This window comes from Stenella coeruleoalba (assembly GCF_951394435.1).
Source record: "Stenella coeruleoalba genome assembly, chromosome: 2".
Lineage (NCBI taxonomy): Eukaryota > Metazoa > Chordata > Mammalia > Artiodactyla > Delphinidae > Stenella > Stenella coeruleoalba.
The window spans coordinates 2,978,907-3,001,340 of NC_137147.1; the positions used below are offsets into that span (position 1 = coordinate 2,978,907).

The following is a 22,434-nucleotide window of genomic DNA, read 5'->3' on the forward strand; positions in this document are numbered from 1 at the left end:
AAATACACAAAGAAAAAAAAGACTTTAGAAAAAAAGAGCATAAGTCAGCTGTGGAACAACTCTATGAGGCCTAAGACACATTTCACTGGAACCTCTAAAGGACAAGGTGTGGGAGACAGAAAAAAATATTTGAAGAGATAAAAGGGCCAAATACTTCCCTAAATTTCATAAAAACTATCAATGAACTCCAAAGACAAGAAAAAGAAGGAAACTACACCAAGGCACATCATAATCAAGTTGCTTGCTTAAAAAGAACAACAGAAAAAATCTTAAAAAGTAGCCAGAGGAGAAAAAGATACATTATGTCCAGAGGAACAGAGATAGGAATGGCAGCAGATTTCTTACCAGAAATGATGCAAGCGAGAAGAGAGTGGAGCAAAATTTTTAAAGGATTAAACTTTGACCTGTTGTTCTATACCCACCAGAGGTATTGTGGGTTCAGCTCCAGACCACTGCAATAAAGTGAATGTCAGAAAAAAGTTAGTCACACAAAGTTTTTGATTTCCCAGTGCTTATAAAAGTTATATTTAAACTATACTGTAGTCTATTAAGTGTGCAGTAGCATTATGTCCAAAAAAAAAAGTGCATACCCTAGTTAAAAAAATACTTTATTGCTAAAAAATGCTAACCATTATCTGAGCCTTCAGAGAGTCAATCTTTTGCTGTTGGAGGGTTTGAAATATTTTGAGGATTACCAAAATGTGACACAGAGACAGGAAGTGAGCAAATGATTTTGGAAAAACAGTGCCAACAGACTGGCTTGATGCAGGGTTGCCACAAACCTTTAATTTGTGAAAAACACAAAATGTGCGAAGTGCAGTAAAGTGAAGCATAATAAAATGAGGTATGCCTGCGTATCTGCCAAAGTCAAAGGCAACCCTTCGACAGATGAATGGATAAAGATGAGCACATATATACAATGGAATAGTACTCAGCCATAAAAAGAAACGAAATTGAGCTATTTGTAGTGAGGTGGATGGACCTAGAGTCTGTCATACAGAGTGAAGTAAGTCAGAAAGAGAGAGACAAATACCGTATGCTAACACATATATATGGAAACAAAAAAAAAAAAAAAAAAAGTGGTACTGATGAACCTAGCTGCAGGGCAGGGATAAAGAGGTAGACACAGAGAATGGACTTGAGGACATGGGGTGGGAGGGGGAAGCTGGGACGAAGTAAGAGTAGCATCAGCATACATACACTACCGAATGTAAACTAGGTGGCTGGTGGGAAGCAGCCGCATAGCACAGGGAGATCGGCTCGGTGCTTTGCGATGACCTAGAGGGGTGGGATAGGGAGGGTGGAAGGGAGGCTCAAGAGGGAGGGGATATGGGGACGCGTGTATGCATATGGCTGATTCACTTTGTTGTGCAACAGAAACTAACACAGTGTTGTGCAGCAATTATACACCAATAAAAATCTGTTAAAAAAAAATCAAAGGCAAAAGAAAGACTTTTCCAGATGAACAAATGCTAAAAGAATGAATCACCGGTAGATCTGTGCTACAAGAGAAATCAAAGAAAGTCCTTCAAGCAGAAGGAAAGTGATATCAGATGGATATCGAATGAAGAACACTGAAAATGATAACTATCTGGTTAAGTATAAAAGAGTTTAAAAAATTATTTAAATCTCTTTAAAATAGAACTGTTTTCTAAAAATAATATACGGTGGGGTTTATAACATATGAAGAAGTAAAATGACAATAGCAGGAAGACTCGTGGAGAAGAAACAGAAGTACACTGCTGTAAACTGATATTTACATGGTGTATTGTCACTTGAAGGCTGACTGTGACAAGTTAAAGATGCATTCTAGAAAAGCTAAATAATTGAGATCAAACAATAAAGAGTGATAGTCAAAAAGCCAACAAAAGAAACTGTAATTATAAAAGTATTCAATTGATCCAAAAGAAAACAGAAAAAGAGGAAAAGGGAACAAAAAACAGATGGGATAAACAGAGAAAAAATACAGCAAGATGGTAGATTTAAACCCAACATCAGTACTTAACAATGCAAGTTAATGGTTTGAGTACCTCAACCAAAAGGCAGAGATTGTTTGATTAAGGAACAAGACTTGGGCTTCCCTGGTGGCACAGTGGTTGAGAGTCCGCCTGCCAACGCAGGGGACGCGGGTTCGTGCCCCGGTCCGGGAAGATCCCACATGCCACGGAGCGGCTGGTCTTGTGAGCCATGGCCACTGAGCCTGCGAGTCCGGAGCCTGTGCTCCGCAATGGGAGAGGCCACAACAGTGAGAGGCCCACGTACTGCAAAAAAAAAAAAAAAAAAGGAGCAAGACTCAACTATATGCTGTCTACAATAAACCCACTTTAAATATAAAGATACGAATTGGTCAAAAATAAAAGGAAGGAAAATTATACACATTAGCACTAGTCAAGAGAGTGCTGGAGCGGCTATATTAATAGCATACAAAGCACGTTTTGGAGAAAATAATATTACCAATGATAAAAGGATCATTTTATAGTTACAAAGGAGTCAATTCAACTAATAATACTAATATTTATGCACTGAATAATATGAAGCACCTTATACAACTGCAAGAAACAATTAGAGATAGAAAATAAAAAACCCTAATTACAGTAGCACCCAAAAATAAAAGACTTACTTATGAGTCTAAAAACATACATAGGGGATCTACATGTTGAAAACTATAAACAAAGATGATCAAAATGGGGATATATACTGTGTTCACGGATTGAAAGGTTCAATATTGTTAAGACAGCAATTCTCTCCAAATGTATATATTCAATACAATTCCAATTAAAACCCCTGAAGGCTATTTTGTAGATAACGACAAGCTGATTCTAAAATTTATTTGGAAAGATAAAATAACTAGAAAAGCCAAACAATTTGAAAAAGAATAAAAAGGTTGGAACGTTCATATTACTTGATCTCAACATTTACTATAAAGTGACAATAATGAAGACGGTATGGCATAAGCAAGAGGATCCCTAGATCAATGGAACAGAATACAGAGTCCAGAAACAGACTCACGAATATGGTGAATTAATTTTTGATTAAGGTGGAAAGGCAATTCAATGGAGTATGGTTAGCCTTTTCAACAAATGGTTTTCAACAAACACTTGGACATCCATAGGCCAAGAAACGAAACTGACAAAATGGATCATAGATTTAAATGTAAAACTAGAAAATCTTGAGGAGAAAATTTTTTTGAGTTTGGGCTAGGCAAAGACTTCTTATATATGACACCAAAAGCACTAGCCATGAAGGAAACAAATGAAAAATTAGACTTCATCTAAATGAAAAACTCTGTAAAAGACACTGTTAAAGTAAAAAGACAAGGCACACACTGAAATATTTGCAAATCACTTATCTGTCAAAGCATTTGTATCCAGAATATGTAAACAAGGCTCAAACTCAATAAGAAAACAACCCAATTAAAAAACAGGCCAATGATCTGAACAGACACTTCCCCAAGGAAGATACACAAACGAACACAGGAAGAAATGCTCGGCATCATTCATCAAGGAAATGCAAGTTAAAGTCAAAATGAGATAAAAGGACTCAAGACACCAAACGTTGACAAGGATTGGAGCAACTAGAACTATCGCACGTGGCTGGCGGGAGTGCAAAAAATGGCACATCTACTTTGGAAAACAGTCTGGCAGTTTCTTAGAAAGTTAAATGAATACTTAATCATACGACCCAGCAATCCCACGCCTATGTGCTCGCCCAAGTCAAAAAAAAAACAAACAAAAATCTATGTCCAAAACTTGTACATGAATATTTATAGCAGCATTACTGCTAAAAACTGGAAACAATTCAAATATTCCTCAACTGGGGAGTGGACAAATCATGATACCTCTATATAATGAGATACTACTGAGAAAAAGGAACAAACCACTAATACATCAACAACATGGAGGAATATCAAACAGATTATGCTAAGTTAAAGAAGCTAGACTCAAAAGGCTACACACTCTCTGAGTCCATTTATATGACATTCTGGAAGAGGCAAAATGACAGAGCTAGAGGACGGATTAGTGGTAGCCAGAGATAATGGATAAGGGGAAGGTCTGAGTTCAAAGGAGTAGCAGGAAGAACTTTTCTGGAGGGTCATAAAACTGTTTTATATCGACTGTGGCGGCGGTGGTTACATGACTACACGTATTTATCAAATCTCAAGAGAACTCCTCACTAAAAACGTAATCTTGCCGACTGTAAATTTAAAAATAATTTAAAACGTTACAGAAAGATAGTAAATATTTTCTAGGCTCTAAGTTCTCAAACCTTCTTGATTCACAATGCCCTTAATATCTTAGTAATTTCTTCACTGTGCCCCTAGACCAACAGAAATACCTATCAATTTAGGAGCTTAAAAAACCCCAGCTTTAGTGAGGTATAACCTTACTGTATGTAAAGTGTACAGTTCGATACATTTAACATTTACATACATCTGTGAAACCATTACACAATCAAGACGATAAATATACCCATCATCCCCAAAAGTTTCTTAGTAACCTTTTTTTTTTTTTTTTAGGCCACACCGTGTAGCATACGGGATCTTAGTTCCCCAACCAGAGATTGAACCTGTGCCCCCTGCATTGGGAGTGTGCAGTCTTAACCACTGGACCACCGGGGAAGATCGCTTACTAGCCTTTTGGAAAAAAAAGTACATATAAATTAAGTTGGTGGCGGTTGGAGGTGGGGGTGGGTTTAGGTAGAATTGGCGAGGGGTGGAGTACGGAAAAAGATTAACTTTTTTTTCTCTTTTTATATTTATTTCACTTATTTAAAATAAGCACACACTTAATAAAAACATCAAACAAAACAAAGGGTAATTCTCTCAAAATAAGAACAAATCTCCAAGAAACGGCTCACGGGGTATCTGAAGTAGAAAAATCATTCGCTGGATTTCAAAAAGCACTTTATGCCTTCATCTCCCCTTAGCTCATCGATGATGGCAGTGCTTCTTCACCCCACGTTACTGTGACTTTGGCAAAACAAAAACAACTAAGCAAAAAGAGGAACGCGTGATTTAAATCATTACCTGAAAGAAATCTGTAGACTATCGGAAGCTTCACTGGTTAATATACTACCTCCTTGAATTCAAAACATCCTTTCCTCTCTCATTTCCAAACTATCTTCACCCTTACAACAAGTAATACTTTCCAGTACACACTGTAAACATCAGATATAAAAACAGTAGAAGGAGACTGTCCAACATCAATCCTTAAATGAAACATGAGACAATCATCCTGGGGATCTGGGCATGATACCTCCCACAGGACCCAAGAAAAACTCCTCTGACCTTAACAGAAAATGTTGACTTGAACCCTAAGCATGAAAGAAAACTTGTAAGGTACTATCTAGTCATTTACAAGCAGTACGGATTAAAATACCGTGATGAACTCATTTTCCCTGGAAACCCAACATGAGTCCTGATAAGGACAGTACTGCTATTACACTATACACGACAAGGTTTTTTTTTTTTTTTTAAAGAAAAACGCATTTATTGATTTTTGATAATGGCAAATGTGATACATGATCATCATGAAAATTTTTTAAAATTATAAAGATTTACTCATAAAAGGGGAAAATCCACATAATCACACTATCTAAAGGCAGCTACTATTAACAGTTTGCTCTCTATTCCTCTAGAACACAGTCTCCCGGAAAGGTAAGGGTAGACTGCGTAAGGGCACACTCTGCATCTTTTTTTTTTAAATTGATTAATTAATTTTTGGCTGCATTGGGTCTTCATTGCTGCACGCGGGCTTTCTCTAGTTGCGGCGAGCAGGCGCTACTCTTTGTTGCGGTGCACGGGCTTCTCACTGCGGTGGTTTCTCTTGTTGTGGAGCACAGGCTCTAGGTGCGCAGGCTTCAGTAGTTGTGGCACGTGGGCTCCAGTAGCTGTGGCTCGCGGGTTCTAGCGCGCAGGCTCAGTAGTTGTGGCGCACGGGCTTAGTTGCTCCACGGCATGTGGGATCTTCCCGGACCAGGGCTCGAACCCGTGTCCTTGCATTGTCAGGCGGATTCTTAACCACTGCGCCACCAGGGAAGCCCCACACCCCACATCTTATTCACTGACTTCTACAGAGTAATCCAGCACCAAAGATGTGGATAATTCTAGAGAGGTCCATCTTGACGTGAAGCACTTTTGAGCCATCCACTTCATTCAACCATTGATCTAACCGATTCCTTTTCTGACCTGCAGGTGGTTTCATCTGTGACTAAGACTAGTCTTAGTGCCCTTGTCCAGGCAGGAGACTCTAGAGTGAGCATTACTGAGCCTCTGACATCCCAAACCTTTCTCTCTGGAAACTGACAGCCCAGGGGGAGTTAAGAGTTGTCACAGGTAGTATGTGAGGGCTTAACCTCAGGGGGCAAGGCAGGGAGGCCATTCAGAATGACCTGGAGAACACGTGTAAGCAAAGTGCTGCGACCCAGGAAACGCCGTTTCTGACCTGCTCCCAGGTGGCGCTGGTGCTGCGGCCTTGGGGCAGCGCTCTTTGAGAAGAGTGGTTCTCACACTTTTTGGCCTCAGGACCCCTTTAAACTCCTAAAAATGATTGAGGATCCCAAAGAACTTCTGTTTATGAAAGTTATATCTATGGATATTGACTGCAGTAGAAATTAAAGCAGAGGAATTTTAAAAATATTCATTCATTAAAAAATAGCAAACCCATATGTCAGTATAAATATAAATTTATAAAAAATAAATTTTTCATAACATTTGCTATTTCATAAAACAACTCATATTAAATAAAAGTATTTCCCAAAACAAATTCAGTGAGAAGAGTGGCACTGTTTCACATCTCTGCAAATCTCTTTACTGTCTGGTTTAATAAAAAACAGCTGGATTCTTACATCTGCTTCTATGTTCAGAATGTTAATTTGGTTGAAATATAGGAAGACTGTCTCCAGCAGATATGTAGTTGGAAAAGGGAGGGGTATTTAATAGCCCTTTTAGATATTGTGGACTTCTTTGATACTACACCAAAACTTGATAAGTGGTAGTTTACTAAAGGTTAGCTATTCTGTGGAATCATAGATCTTATCAATGAGGGGGTCTCTAATTCACGAAAATCCACTGGTGTGTCTTGCATTCTGAACGGCTCTCTGGCCGATGAATGATTTGGGATCATCAGTTTTGGTCATTCAGAAAATACTGGCCTCACTGAATTATGTGTATTCATATATTTTAAATATATTGCCTATCGGACTGGACTGCTATGCTTTTTAAAAACAGAGTTATTGAGAGATAATTCACATATAACACAATCCACCCCTTTAAAGTGTACAATTCAATTGTTTTTAGTATACCCACAGGACTGTGCAGGCATCACCATGCCTCATTCCTTCTGTCGTGTGTATTAAAGATCTAATTCATTCATAACGACACCGATCTCAGCAGGAGAGCTTGCAGCACCCGGAAGCTGAAGCTTGCACTGGTGGATACAAATCTTTCAAAATCCAAAATTTTGCCTGAAAGCTCAAATTTTATCTTTGGCAACAAACACTGTCAATTATTTTCCTTAAAGTGACATTCTTATTTTATTTTGTGAGAAAATGCTCCCTAAATATCCAAGTCTGAATAACCTGTTTGTCAATCTTCAAGTAAAAATGGTGTTCTGTGAAAAAAGTGGCTACACTATTAGCTTGATTTCGCTATCAGTGTTTTCACTACGAGAAAAATGCCAATGCCTGAAAAACAGATTAGCCAATTGAAAAAAAACAAAAACAGATGGCTGACTATATTTTAAAAATGAGTGAAATTAAGAGATAATGGAGTTTATGTAATTTAGGCCTGAGAATTTAGATGCCAGGAGTTTCCCTTCCTGAGTAATTCTCCTTTTCATCCTCATCTCCCTGAACCTAAGTTTTTGAAATCTGGAAAATAAAAGTCAGGCTAGAGGATCTATAAGGTTCCGTTAATTTCTAGGACCACAGTCTATGATGTATAAAAATACACAGCACACGTGAAAAGATGCTGAACATCATTAGCCAAGAGGGAAACGTAAATCAAAACCACAGTGAGGTCCTACCTCACGCCTACTAGGATGGCTACCATCAGAAAGACAGATAGTAACAAGTATTGAAAATGCGGAGAAACTGGAACCCTCATACCCTGCTGGTGGGAATAAATGGTGCAGCCACTTTGGAAAGCAGTCTGGCAGCTCTCCAAAACGCTAAACACATAGTGTTAACACGTCACCAGCAATTCCACTCCTAGGTGAACACTCAAGAGAAATGAAAACATATATGCACAAAAATCTTGTACATGAATGGTCACAGTAGCATTATTCATAACTGCTAAGTAGCAGAAATAACCCAAAGGTCCATCCACGGATGAATAGATAAATAAAACGTGGTATATATTCATATAATGGAACATTATTTATTTATTATTTTTAAAATTTATTTATTTATTTATGGCTGCGTTGGGTCTTCGTTGCTGTGGGCAGGCTTTCTCTAGTTGCGGCGAGCGGGGGCTACTCTTCGTTGTGGTGCGCGGGCTTCTCGTTGCGGTGGCTTCTCTTGTTGTGGAGCACGGGGTCTAGGCGCGCGGGCTGCAGTAGTTGTGGCACACGGGCTCAGTAGTAGTGGCTCATGGGCTCTAGGGTGCAGGCTCAGTAGTTGTGGCGCACGGGCTTAGTTGCTCTGTGGCATGTGGGATCTTCCTGGACCAGGGATCGAACCCATGTCCCCTGCATTGGCAGGCGGATTCTTAACCACTGTGCCACCAGGGAAGTCCCTGGAATAGTATTTATCAATAAAAAGAAGTTCTGACACACGCTACAACATGGATGAAACTTGAAAACATTATGCTAAATGAAAGAAGGCCACATAGTGTATAATGCCATTTCTAAGAAAGATCCAGGTTAGGCAAATCTATAGAGACATAAAGTAGATGAGTAGTTACCAGGGGTGGGGAGTGGGGAGTGGGGAGTGAGGGAGGAATGGCAGTAATGGTTAATGGGTATGGGATTTCTTTCAGGGGGATGAAAATGTTACAAAATTAGATGTGATGATGCCTGCACAGTCCTGTGAATACACTAAAGACAACTGACTTGTACATTTTAAAGGGGTAGATTGTATATGTGAATTACCTCTCAACAACTCTGTTAAAAAACATACAGCAGCACAGTCTAATAGGCAACATATTTAAAAGAAGTAAGCGTAAGAAGTATAACATCTGTTGAGCTTTGGATTCTTCACAGTAAGTGGGCATTAATGTCTTTAAAAATACTACGACAGGGACTTTCCTGGTGGTCGAGTGGTTAAGACTCCACATTTCCACTGCAGGGGGCATGGGTTCGATCCCTGGTTGGGGAGCTAAGATCCTGCATGCCGCATGACGCGGCTGAAAAAACCAAAACAGAACGAAACAAAAAACAACTATGACAAAACAAAAATACACACACACACACACACACACACACACACACACACACACACACACCAGGCAATCCTTCAAGCAAGTTGGCTGAGTGCCACTTCAGTGGTACGCACACCAGGGGCGTCCAGAGGGAACTACAAAGGGGCCCCCATTTTTTCCACCTGCCCTGCTGGGTCCAGGCACTGCTTGGGGTGGAGGCCTTCCGCTGGCTGCTTGAAATCTGCACCCACTCGCTACTCCTGAGAGGGTTAGAAACCACTGCCAAGTACCATCCCCACCACACGCCTTCTTCATCATCATATCTGTCATCAATGCCTTCTGTCTTTATAGAAAACAAAACAACAGCAAACAAAACACAAATCCTCTCTGCCCCACACCACTCATTCAAGCTCGAGGTAAGGGAACGGCTGTGCTCTCTCCTGCCCTCGCTCCAGTCAGAGGACAGAATGGACGGTCTGTCCCCTGTTCTCTCAAGTGACGCGGAAAAGCGCCTCTTGTGCACATACCTTCATGGGACAGTGTAACTCATCTTGTACCAGACTTCTCTCTGCACCTTCTTCCCGCCTCATGGGCAGTCCTGTAACTCTACCTACTTCCCCCGTTTCACCTTCTTCACTGCCTTCCCTTAACCTAAAATGACACATGACTGGTCAGAGCCTTGGGAGGGCAGAAGCCTTGGTCACCACTCTACTTCCTCATCTGAAAAAGTGCTCAGTGGATGCCCGGGAAGTGTCTGCTATGTGCTTTAGGGGCAAAATAAAGTGGCCAATACTCTGAAGATGGCTTGAATTTCCGGGTGGGGAACAAAGCTAAGACGGCAGGAGGAGAACCTGGCTATTGGGACATGGTTTTAACAGGGAGACGAGGAGTAATGATTATTTAATCTAAAAAAAGTCTCAAGGGCTTCCGGTCTCCTAGGTGGTTCTGGTAATGCGCACCGCCTCTGTGAAACGCACGGGAGAGACTGATTCAAGCAGGCAGGCCTGACGTGGTGCAAGGGCAGGCCTCTGACCCCAACCCGCCAAGCCTCGCCTCACTGGGCTCCGCAGACTCCTCCCTCCTGGGTTAAGAGTGGGACTCAGGGACCGCAGGCAGCCGAGGCTCTGTCGAAACTGAAAAACCTTCCATACGTGTCATTTAATATAGAATAAATTTACGTGTTTATAAATTTAATAGATGACATATTAGTACATGTAATTCAAAAAGAGAATGAATTTAATATATAATAAAGCAGCATTTAAAATCGACGGAGAAAATGGAATGTTCAACACACAATGTAGGGACTAATGATTTTTCAATCATTTTATAAGACAAAGTTATATCCCTACCCTGAGCCATTGAAAAAAAAAGTTCCAGGAGGATTACAAAATGTACTGTGAACAACAGAATTATGAGAGTGTTAGGAGAAAGTATTAGAGATTTTTCTTTGTGATTCTGGGGTTTGGGAGGCCTTCCAGAGTAATTGAGAGTTGAAACCGAGAGGGAAAAAAAGACATTCCGCAATTTTCCTTAGTCTGAATGGGTGAGGTTTTTGAGGATTTACTGCTCAGTATATGCTTGTGACGGTTCTTCTGGTGGGAGTCTGGTGGAGGAACCCAAACGGCTCTCACAGTCCTAGGCTGACTACATGCTGGTAAATTCTGAACTGTAAGAGTTAACAGTAATAAATTAATCAGGTTGATCTCAACTTTGGATACAACAGATTGTGAATGCAAAAAGAACACGACTTTCTTTTTCCAAAGCAAACACACTAACGTAAGAAAGAAACATATTTTAGGTCAACAAGTCTAGTTAATTTTGAAATATATAGCTTTGGGGAAAAAGTCAGAAACTTAAGTTGTTCAATGGAAATCAGCATTTAAAATTTTATGTTAAGCCACGAGGATTCCCTAGTAACTGGGGAGTACTATTTCAAAAGCAGACAAAACACCAACAATTCAAAAAAACTCAAGAGAAAACTGGAGTTCAGTGTCAAACGTAAGAGTTTTAGTAATGGTATCACATGACATGTTTCCAGGCGGTAGTGACTGAGGTCACAATGGGACCTGCAAAGGACCCGGGAACAGGAGACTGAGATTTTGGGGCTGAATGAAACCAACGATGAACTAACTGCAGGATGACAAGAGCCGGGTGCATCTCAGCTCATCAGGGTGGACTGTCCTGACACCAGCTTGGTCCCACCCCTGTCTTAACTCCTCCCCATCATTAGAATTTTCCTGTACATGTATGGACAACATGCTTACTTCTAAATTATATATGAGCACTATTACATTAATGTTATATATCTTAAAAAAAATTTAAAGAGGGTAAGGCAGTAAGTACAAATGAAAGTTCTAACATTTCTACCCCACAGGGTAGTTGTGAGGATTAAACGAGTTAACACATGTAGGGCACTTTCGTCCCTAGAAGGTCCCTCGCTGTAATCCAGGACACATTACAAAGATTTTCATTCTTCGAGGTACAAGTACAAATTTTTGAATAGCAGGATTTTTTCGTGGCAAGTGTCATGTTAGGCTCAAATGTCTTAGCACAGTCTAAGAATATCAGAGTCCTGTTTGTAACTCAGGTTTGGGACACGCTGGTTAAACCGTAATCACTTACCATATGGACTACTTCTGGGTAAATAGGCTCTGTGATCACATTCCGATTATGGGTGATATATTCTACCATTTCACTTAAAGCAGCTCGTTTTACTTCCTTCCACTTTAGGTCACTTAGTGGATCGGAAACAAAGTCAAAGAGGACACAACACTGACGTAACTTCTGGATAAAAAGCTTCTCTTGATCAGCAGGAGGAACATCTGAAAAGGAGAAAGCAAAGTATATTGACTGCAGAAATGCTTAACCCAGAATTATTGTGAAATACTTTTAAGCTTTCTACTATTTTTATTTCGAATTAATAGAGATTCAAGAAACAAGAGATGGGGCTTCCCTGGTGGCGCAGTGGTTGAGAGTCCGCCTGCCGATGCAGGGGACACGGGATCATGTCCCGGTCCGGGAAGATCCCACATGCTGCGGAGCGGCTGGGCCCGTGAGCCATGGCCGCTGAGCCTGCGCGTCCGGAGCCTGTGCTCCGCAACGGGAGAGGCCACAATGGTGAGAGGCCTGCATACCGCCAAAAAAAAAAAAAAAAGGAATAAGAGATGGGGTAGGGGTGAATAGAGGTTAAACATTCCTTAAAGAAAATGAAAGGAAAAAAGAACAGCTAGTCACTGCTCAGATCATATGCTTCGTATGATAAAGTTTCTATACTTTTTAACTCTCTGAAGCCACGTCCAGAGTTACTGTTCAAAATAAATTCCTTCTAAATGCATTCATTCAACAAACATAACCTAGCACCAATGATCACATGCTGGCACTGTGCTGGGCAGTGGAACAAGAGGCAAAAACCACAGCCCCGGTGTGGGGTGAGGGGCACGGACACCCACACCGCGTGACAGCTGCAACAGGTACAGGCAAGGTAAGAAAAGGTCACAGGAAAGATGCTCCCTCAGGTCTGCTGTTGCTCTGGACTTCCAGGGGAAGGGCACAGTGGCCGTCCATTGGCCAGCTGGCAAACAACAAGTGGCATCAGTGTGGAGCTTGCCCAAACGAGCTGTCACACACACGCTGTGAGGGTCTCCACCCTGGTGCCCCACACAAAGCACATCTCCTCCCCCATGCGGGCTATGGTCAATGCACATTACACACGATGTCAACAATGTAGAAAGAGTGCAAATGATAATATTACTGAGCGAGTGCTTACCAGGGCCAGGTGCCATATTAAAAGCTTTATACATATTTACAAAACGTAATCTTTGCAATGCCATAACAGAGACGAGATACAGGCATAGAGGGTCAGTGCAGGGCTGGAAAGTGATGGAGCTCTGTGTGACTTTCTAGAATTCTGGCAGGTCTGGAAAACTCCAATCTGCCAGTGTGAGTTTGACAGCTTTTTTCAGTGAAAATGAGATCAGTGGTGATATTAACGAATAGGGTTTATAGACACATTGACTGAAATGTGTCCAAGATCTGCAAAATGGCTCCAAAGATCTCCATGACTCAGTGAACCAGTATTTTCCACGTGATCAATAAATGGTGTTACAGTATCAGTCAAGGGCAAAAGAGCCATTCAAAGGGCAAGAGAGTCCACTGGTTTTTGTTTTTTAAAATTAATTAATTTATTTATGGCTGTGTTTTGGGTCTTTGTTGCTGCGCGTGGGCCTTATCTAGTTGCAGTGAGCGGGGGCTACCCTTCGTTGCAGTGCGCGGGCTTCTCACTGCGGTGGCTTCTCTTGTTGCGGAGCACCGGCTCCAAGCGCGTGGGCTTCAGTAGTTATGGCACGTGGGCTCAGCAGTTGTGGCGCACGGGCTTAGTTGCTCCGTGGCATGTGGGATCTTCCTGGACCAGGGCTCGAAGCCGTGTCCCCTGCATTGGCAGGCGGATTCTTAACCACTGCGCCACCAGGGAAGTCCCAGTCCACTGGGTTTTAATGTAATAAAGTGTATAGAGAGTTTATTCACATGGTTTCAGATTCCACATTGCAGATTCGTTCAAGAAACTTCTCGTTTGTTAAGTTTTGGTGTAGTATCAAAGAAAATGTCCACAACTATCTGAAAAGCCTATTAAAATACTCCTCCTTTTCCCAATCAGTGTCTTCCTACATTGTTTCAACCAAAACATGTGGCAACAGACTGAATGCAGAGGCACACAGGAGAATCCAGCTCTCTCCTATTAAGCCAGACATTAAAAAGATATGCAAAAAGAGAAAATGATGCCATCCTCTCACTAAACTTGTCTTTGTTTTAGGAAATATGGCTATTTTCATAAAAGTGATATTTCTGTTAACATGTAATAAGGTTTATTATTTTTAATGAATTAATAAACACATTTTTTCTGGTTTAATTTCTAGCGTGGTCAGTATCGGTAGCCAAATCCGCATAAACAAAAGCTCTCTGGGTCCTACATAGTTTTTAGGAGCGTGAAGGGGTCCTGAGATCAAAGCTGCTGAGTGCCTTCCCCACAACAGCCGGCACCCCAGTGGGCGCCTGGGGGCGGGGCCTGGCGCTCCTGCTTCCACCCGCCTCTCTCTGCCTCAGAGCCCACCCTGCCCACCCTGCTTTCCTTTCCTGCCCTAACTGCCCCCTCCTGTTTGGGGTTCTTGCTCAGGCTTCCCTCCTTGCCTGGTCAGAGAGGACGTACTCCTGGGCTGTCTTTAAGCTCCTACTGCCTTGAACAGGCAGCTGCCTTGCTGGGCACTTCTTCCCCATCTAGCTGCTGTCTGAGGGCAGGTCCCAGGTGATTGTTTCCTGGTTCTCGGTACCCCCTAATGCCCAGTGTGGAGCCCTGCAAACAGCAGGCACTCAGCACAGCCACCGGAAAGGCCCATTTCCTGGGGAGCTCCCCTAGTTCCCACACTGCACGCAGAGGTCAGCAGTGCACAGCCGGTCCAAGGGGTGAGGATATGCTGCCTGAAGGGGACTCAGGGGACCATGGGAACCGAACTGTGATCCAGAAACATTCTGAGTCCAGGTGACTGGAATCACTTAAATGAGTAACAGTCACTATAATGTTTGGGTATCTGTACATGCAGATATCCAGCCCTTTTCAATGAAAAGCTCTGTGCTTGACTTCAGTCCTCACTCAACTCTACACCTCTGCTCACCCTCCACTTTGCCAGGATCATCTTAAATGAGAGCATTTTGTAGCCACAGCTTGTATACGTGGAACCTTCTGGCTTTCTCATGTCCTTGGTGCCGCAGAGAACTGAGAAGCCCACATCTACCCCTAAGAGTCACCTGATGATGACTTAGCTGTCACCAAAACACTAAAACAAACCTATTATGATAAGAAGGAAGAGCAGAGTAAAATCTTTTTCTTTTTTCATAGAATTTCTATCTAAAATTCTTCTAAAAAGCAAGGAAATCTCAACTTTCTGGAAATTGTCAATTCTCCCAGGGCTCCAGACAGCTAAGGTGTTACTGTACTATTTTCGTTTATAGTTTATAAAAAAAAAGTTTGTGAGCATAATCTCATGAACTCTTTTATTATTATTATTTTTGTTTGTTTTTTTGCGGTACGCGGGCCTCTCAGTGCTGCGGCCCCTCCCGTTGCGGAGCACAGGCTCCGGACGCATAGGCTCAGCGGCCATGGCTCATGGGCCCAGCCGCTCCGCGTCATGCAGGATCCTCCCGGACCGGGGCACGAACCCGGGTCCCCTGCATCGGCAGGCGGACTCCCAACCGCTGCGCCACCAGGGAAGCCCTCTTTTATTTTTTAACACCTCATTTGGTTACATTTACAACTGCACTGTTTAAAAAAAAGTATATTATACCAATCAAGTTGAATATAGTTGTAAAAATATTGCATCCATAGCCCCTATCGAATATTTCCATATGGTTTTTGAATGCAAGTTAATTTAGCTTCTTATTGGTCACCATATTTTAAAAATCTTTACTTTCTGCTGCGTTAACAGGACTGTACCACTGGGAATAAAAATGAGTGGAGGTGGCAGAAGAATATGCTTTTTTACCTTTATGTATTCTGATTCTTTAACAGTGTGAGTTATTTTTGTAATAATTAAAAAATAAGCTCTTTAAAAACTATTAAGTTAGCACTGCTAATCTTGAAAGAAGAAAAAAGGTATGACAGAATACAACCTGTATCTGACTTTACTGTTCTGATTATCATGTAATGTGAACCAAGTGATAAAAACTAACCGGGACTGACACTGTTGGTATATTACACTTCAGTGTTTGGTATTCAAGAGTGCCTGACTCTTAGGTAATAAACCATGACCCTGGATTTGACCCAATTCTTACAATTACTCCTACGAAGCAGAATTTTAAAAAAAAGAATGGATTTTGAATTCTGCCCATGAGTGACACTGGCTTACTTTAATTTCAAACTGTACACGGACTAATAACACCAACATTCTTGTTTCAGGACATATTAATGAGCAGTCTTAAGCCCGGAAGAGAATACCAACTAAATAGCATAATATGAGACAAAATTCTGTAGCCTGTGGGCACTGTCAGGAACCCTGTGACAGGGCTCTGTAACTAGAAAGGGATGTGTAGAGGACAGCTGCCCAGGACAAGTCCCAGGACACCACCCAGAGGCCCAACACCATATTGAGTCCTCTGACCTAAGAGAAAGAGGAACGTGGAAGAGGCAATCACCGTTTTGGCTGGAGAACACTGTTAACGTTAATTAATATATCCTTTTATTATTTTTTTTCACGTTAAGTGCTGTAACATTCTTCTACACAAATAATATCACAAGTACCTTATGTTTGTATAAATCTTTTCGCCCCCTCCCCTCTTCCCCAAACTATTTTCACTGATCTGTTAATGTGAACTTGGGATACTTCCCAATTATTTCAAGGTAAATACTTGATGATACCAGGAGCAAACCACATGGACATACTCATGCAAAACCTGCAGGGGGCGAGGAGCAGAGAAAAGACTCCAACCCATGGCACCTGAAGGTGAGAACGGATCATCCTTCTAAAAACATACTTACTAAAGGGAAGCCTGTAATTAATAAATGACGCAAAGGGATGTTTAATGAAGTTACCTAGAGTGGGGGGCAGCCATTTCTGGCTTTGTGAGTCTTCCTGCTCCCACGGTGGAGGAGGGCAGCGTTCTCACATCAGTGGCACGCCAGACCAAGCTATAAGGAGTGGACACTTCCACTGACCCCTGACCTCCAAAGTGGAGGGGAGCCCTGGGGGCTACCCAAGGTGATGACAGTAGAACTTCTACTTATATTTTCTTCTGCAAAGAATAACAAAGTAAGATGTACTGATATTTAATATAGGAATTGAGCACTGGAGGTGTGTGCTTGAGACTACTCTACTGCCAGGTAAGTCTGATCGAGGGTCTGGAGGCCACTGCTGGGCAGTGGGCAGGCCTTCCCAAGTGAATCCTAAATGACTGAGCATGTCACAGCTGACTCCACAGGTGTTTTGAGCATTTGGGCACCTCAGTTACTGAAGGGACCGATGGACGTGACAATAAATTTTAACCACCAAATTGTAGGATAGGACATGATAAGGCTGCATCACTAAACTATCACTGTATGTGAAGAGGCATCATGTGAACTCTATTTGTGAGTAGAAAAACTATGGAAAAAAAAAAAAAAGCCAAGCCCACTTCCACATGACACGTCTTGGCGGTGAGGAGAAACATTCCAAGATACAAAAAGGACCAACTTTCAGTAGGACAGTCACAGAAAGACAGGCCTTTCTAGCACGGAGATGACGGCTTTTCTCAAATAAACATAACCCCAATGAGACAAAAAGCCAGAGCTGCGCAAACCACAGGCCCAGAGAACATCACCTGGAGAGATGCCCTCAGAGGCACGCCCGTAAGGGTGGGAACCGCTTCGCGCTCACTCATGTACTCTTCTGCTAAGCAGCTAAGGCAGATTGACTTTCAGAGACCCCCGTGCGTCCACCGCTCCCCGCCCCCCGCCCTCCCAGCACTTGTGCCACCTTCCTGACAGTATGGGGCCACGAGTCTACGAACATGTGCCTGTCCTGAGCCTGCAGACAAGAGACACCACACAAAACTGAAACCAGCGTGCAAACTCTCCAAAAGGACAGAGCCAATCCTTCAGCTCTGGGGTCCTCTTGTCTTTCCAATGTATTTATTCTTAGTACAAAGTGAGCAGGAATAAAGTTGAATCCAATTACTAACAATTTGGAGTAAATTTGGGATTCGTCATTAATATGCACTAATCCACTTAGTTCTATTTCGCATACGAGAACACTTAGCAGATGGCAAGTTTCCCCCACCGAGAACAGTTCGGCGGTATTGTTTTTGAAAGTAAAATTCATGCACCATTTTTGAAATGACCATTTCCCCACGGCCTCCTGCGTCTCCTCTGTCCTGGATCAAGTGTCTGTGGACACGAGAGCCCTTCTGCTGCACCATCGCTTCTCTGGGCACCAACACCACGGACTCTCAGAGCCTTACAATGGGCCTTACTATGTGTGAGACTAAGTTCCTTCCCCTTGCTCTGCTTCATGTCTTGACTATTCACGGCTCTTCAAATTTCCCCTATCAATATGGGGAGAACAGCAGTCGCTGCAATATTGAATCTTTCAATCCATGAACATGGAATATTTCTCCAATTACTTTTTTCCTTAAGTGTCTTTCAATAAAATTTTACAATTTTCTCCTAAAAACGTAAATCTAAAAAATAAATCATTTTAAGATTTATTCTTAGGTATTTATTAAGTTCTGATGCTACTGTAAATTGTACCTTTAAAAAGACTGAAGAATTTTCTAACTGCTGCTGCGATCTAGAAAAGAACAGATTTGGGGTATTACTTTTGTATCTAGCTACCTCGACTCTTACTAATCCTACCGGCGTATCTGCAACTCCCTTCGGTTTTCTGTGTATGCCACCCTCTCACTTGGAAATGCCCACACTGTTCTCTTCCCTGCCTGAGCAACGCGCTGCAAGGAAGCGGCGAGAGCGGCTCCCTCGTCTCCGTGCCCTCTCAGAGGGAAGCTCTTGCTAGCTCCCCACCCATAGCTCCCCACCCAGTTCGATGCTTACCCCCAGACTCTCTAGATAACGCTTCCCAGATTAAGGAGCTGACCTGTAGGCTCAGTGCCACCCCAATCCACATCCAACAGAGAATTCGGTGAAGTGCTAAGTGACTTCTAAAAGGTATTACGTGGAAAAGCAAAGGGTCAACACCAACCAAGACCCTTGGAGAAGAACGGCAGGGTGGGGGGACTTGCTGTTCCAGAAATCTAGACTCACCGGGGAAGCTTCATAAATGACAATGGCCCAGCCCTGTACTGCCACAGAGAACAGAGCCCAGAACAGGCCTGTACAGACGTGGATAACTGATTTAGGACAGACTGGATTACAGAACAGTGACGAAAGATCAGTCTTTGAAAATATGGTGCTGGGACAGAAAGGAAGGAAGAAAGGAGAAAGAAAAGAAGAAGAAATCGGACCACATTATATGCAAAAATAAAAAATAAGTTCCTGGAGGGTTAGGACTTCAATCTGAAAGACAAAACTCTAATGCTTTTAGAAAATAATACAAAAGAATATCTCATAGAGAGAAAGAAGTAGAGGACTTCTTACTAAGAACTGTAATCATTACAAGACTGATATATTGAACTATACAAAATCAAACATTTTTCTTCATCGAGACACCACAAAGAATGAACAGACAAGCCACAGAGTGGGGGAACTATTTGAATACATATAGCCAATGAATTAATGTCCAGAATATGTAAGCATTTCCAATAAATCAGTAAGAAATATTCAGAGTACCAACAGAAAAGTAGGCAAACGTCTTAACCAAGCACTTCATGAATATACCCCAAAGCCTAATCACTCGTGAAAGGCTGTCACTCATTTATGGCCAGAGGAATGCAAATTAAAACCACAACGAGAGGGACTTCCCTGGTGGCGCAGTGGTTAAGAATCCGCCTGCCAATGCAGGGCACATGGTTTGATCCCTGGCCAGGAAGATCCCACGTGCCGCGGAGCAACTAAGCCCGTGCGCCACAACTACTGAGCCTGCGCTCTAGAGCCCATGTGCCACAGCTACTGAAGCCCGCGTGCCTAGAGCCTGTGTTCCGCAACAAGAGATGCCACCATGGGCTTCCCTGGTGGCGCAGTGGTTGAGAATCCGCCTGCTGAAGGAGGGGACATGGGTTCGTGCCCCGGTCCGGGAGGATCCCACATGCCGCGGAGCGGCTGGGCCCGTGAGCCATGCCGCTGGGCCTGCGCGTCCGGAGCCTGTGCCCCGCAACGGGAGAGGCCACAACAGTGAGAGGCCCGTGTACCGCAAAAAAAAAAAAAAAAAAAAAGAGAAGCCACCGCAATGAGAAGCCCACGCACCTCAACGAAGAGTAGCCCCCACTCGCTGCAACTAGAGAAAGCCTGCGTGCAGCAACTCAGACCCAACACAGCCAAAAATAAAAATATAAAATAAATTAAAAAAAAACCCACAATGAGATATCACAAGACACCCAAAAGAATGGCAAAAAGTCTGAGGAAAACAAGTGTTGGGAGGAGCTGTGCTCGGCTGGAGTTCTCACACGGCTGGGCAGGGCTGTGGGGTCTGGCGTCACCAAGGACAGAGGCAGACAAATGTGCCTGTGAGCTGGGAATACAGGACCTTCCGGGAGCTGCAGGGGTGCCTGGTAGGGGTGCTGGTTACAGAAATATTCGCTTTGTAATTATTCATGACACTCTTTAGTTGTTCTATACGTGCTGTGAGTCACATTACAAATTAAAAAGGCCCAGGATCCGTGTCTACGGCAAAAGGTCCTCAAGAACACACAGTGAGACACGAGCCTCCTTCCTCCACAGCCACCCTCTGCCTCCGACTCTCCTCCCAAGAGGCAAGCGCGGCAGCCGGCGCCTGGGTCTCCCAGAGCCGCCCAGCACGCACACTCCAGGCACAGGTATCTGTGGCGTGTCCTCCATGACAGCTTTAGGGGAACAGACACCGACAATCTCCAAACTAACCTCCATCTACTTGGGACACGGACACACACGATCCCAGCACATTTCCTAACGTCCCTATGCGGTATTTGTGTGGAAGAATTTCAGCTCTGGATATCTTTTTTTTTAATTGAAAAATTTCCCAGTCCAGATGAAATCTAAGTGATCTCTAACTTTTCTAATTATATAAAGTTTCTCCCTCTTCCTCTGAGAGAAAAGATCAGCAATTATGACTCCAGATGTATAATATAAAAATTGTGGTATGACTTATCAGATCTAAAGCATCTGGTATGAAGCAGAGCAGAGCAGGCACCAGCCTTGAACACGTGGAGCCTGTATCGTAAGGAATTAATTAAAAAATTTATCCGACAGACACATGCCAGGCACTGTACCAGGCATGACAACACAGAGATAAATTTAAACATGATACTTGATCTAAAAGAAAATAACAACTAAAACATATGAGAAGTGTACTGATGTGTGAGGTGTGATGGGGCCTGGGGGGGCAGGGTGCAGGTGCAGGAAAGGGTTTCCTGGGGTGCACTTGAGCTTGGCCTTGGAGGGAGGGCAGGAGCCACATCAGTTCAGGGAGGCTGAGGCTCACTGTGGAGGGACCGGGGCCACGCTCAGCTGCAAAGACTTTATCTACAGGTGCCCACTTCTCAAATCGGAGGGCCTTGAAGTTACAGGGCAAATTCTCCTGGAAAACCAATTTTCCTCAAAAAGACAGAGGCTTAAATGAGAATAACAGATTACATTTTACAAACCCTAAATTAATCACACTGGATCTTTAGTCAAACATTTTTCATAGAGGAGGAACTCTGTCTTGTTCATTACTTTGTCCTCAGTATCTAGAACTGGTCAAGCACATACTGGGACCTCAAATATGTGCTCAAAATAAAAAAGGCGATCTGAAAGAAGGAAACTCAGGTAATTTAGCTGAGCAGTACCGTAACTCAAACCATATTTATATTAAAATAATGACACATGTATCAGAGTAGAATGCAAAGTCCATATAAACTTAGGACAAAATCAAGTTCTTCCAAGAAACTTGGATGCTTGTGACAGGCATTTCAGCACTCTGGACTCTCAGAGGTTTGCATTTTGATAGAATAATCTGAGAAGTACTGCGAGTAGATAGCGTTGATCACAGAGGGTTGTTAAGCAGATGAGTGAGTGACACAACGTGACCTGGGAAAAAGATCTCTTCAGAAGTGACACGGGGGACTGAAATGAGGATGACAGAAGTAGGAAGATCTACTTCAAAGGAGAAGGCAACAGTCTGGGAACCAATTTCTCAGCCTTCTCGCGAGGCAGTCATGACACCAAGCACGGTTCCTCAGGGTGCTGGCCTAGCAGGGATCACTTTTGGTAACAATTATCTCTTACTCCATAAATCCAAACTTCTACAACTTGAAAGCATGATAAACATACTGAATGAAACACTCACTTCATGTAGATGATGTGATGAAACGAATTCTACCCTGATCCTTGGCACCTACATAATTCCAAAATGGAGTTAATCTCCTCAAACAGTTCCTAACTTGGTTGATGATGTTCAAAATTACAATAAATCTTTCTCAATGTC

The 22,434-nt window shown here is 42.7% G+C and overlaps 1 protein-coding gene across 12 annotated transcripts in view; it reads right to left on the bottom strand.

The window, feature by feature from the left end:
• Positions 1–22,434, bottom strand: part of PPP2R5C (protein phosphatase 2 regulatory subunit B'gamma) — a 132,157-nt gene that overhangs the window by 40,881 nt on the left and 68,842 nt on the right. For 11 of the 12 annotated variants that reach the window (XM_079914253.1, XM_079914249.1, XM_079914251.1 and 8 more), the window contains one exon: positions 11,981–12,180. In XM_079914253.1, coding sequence (XP_079770379.1) covers positions 11,981–12,180 — 200 coding nt within the window. Of the gene's footprint in view, positions 1–11,980; positions 12,181–16,937; positions 17,068–22,434 lie in introns of those variants that run through there. The other variant, XM_079914248.1, reaches the window with a different exon arrangement.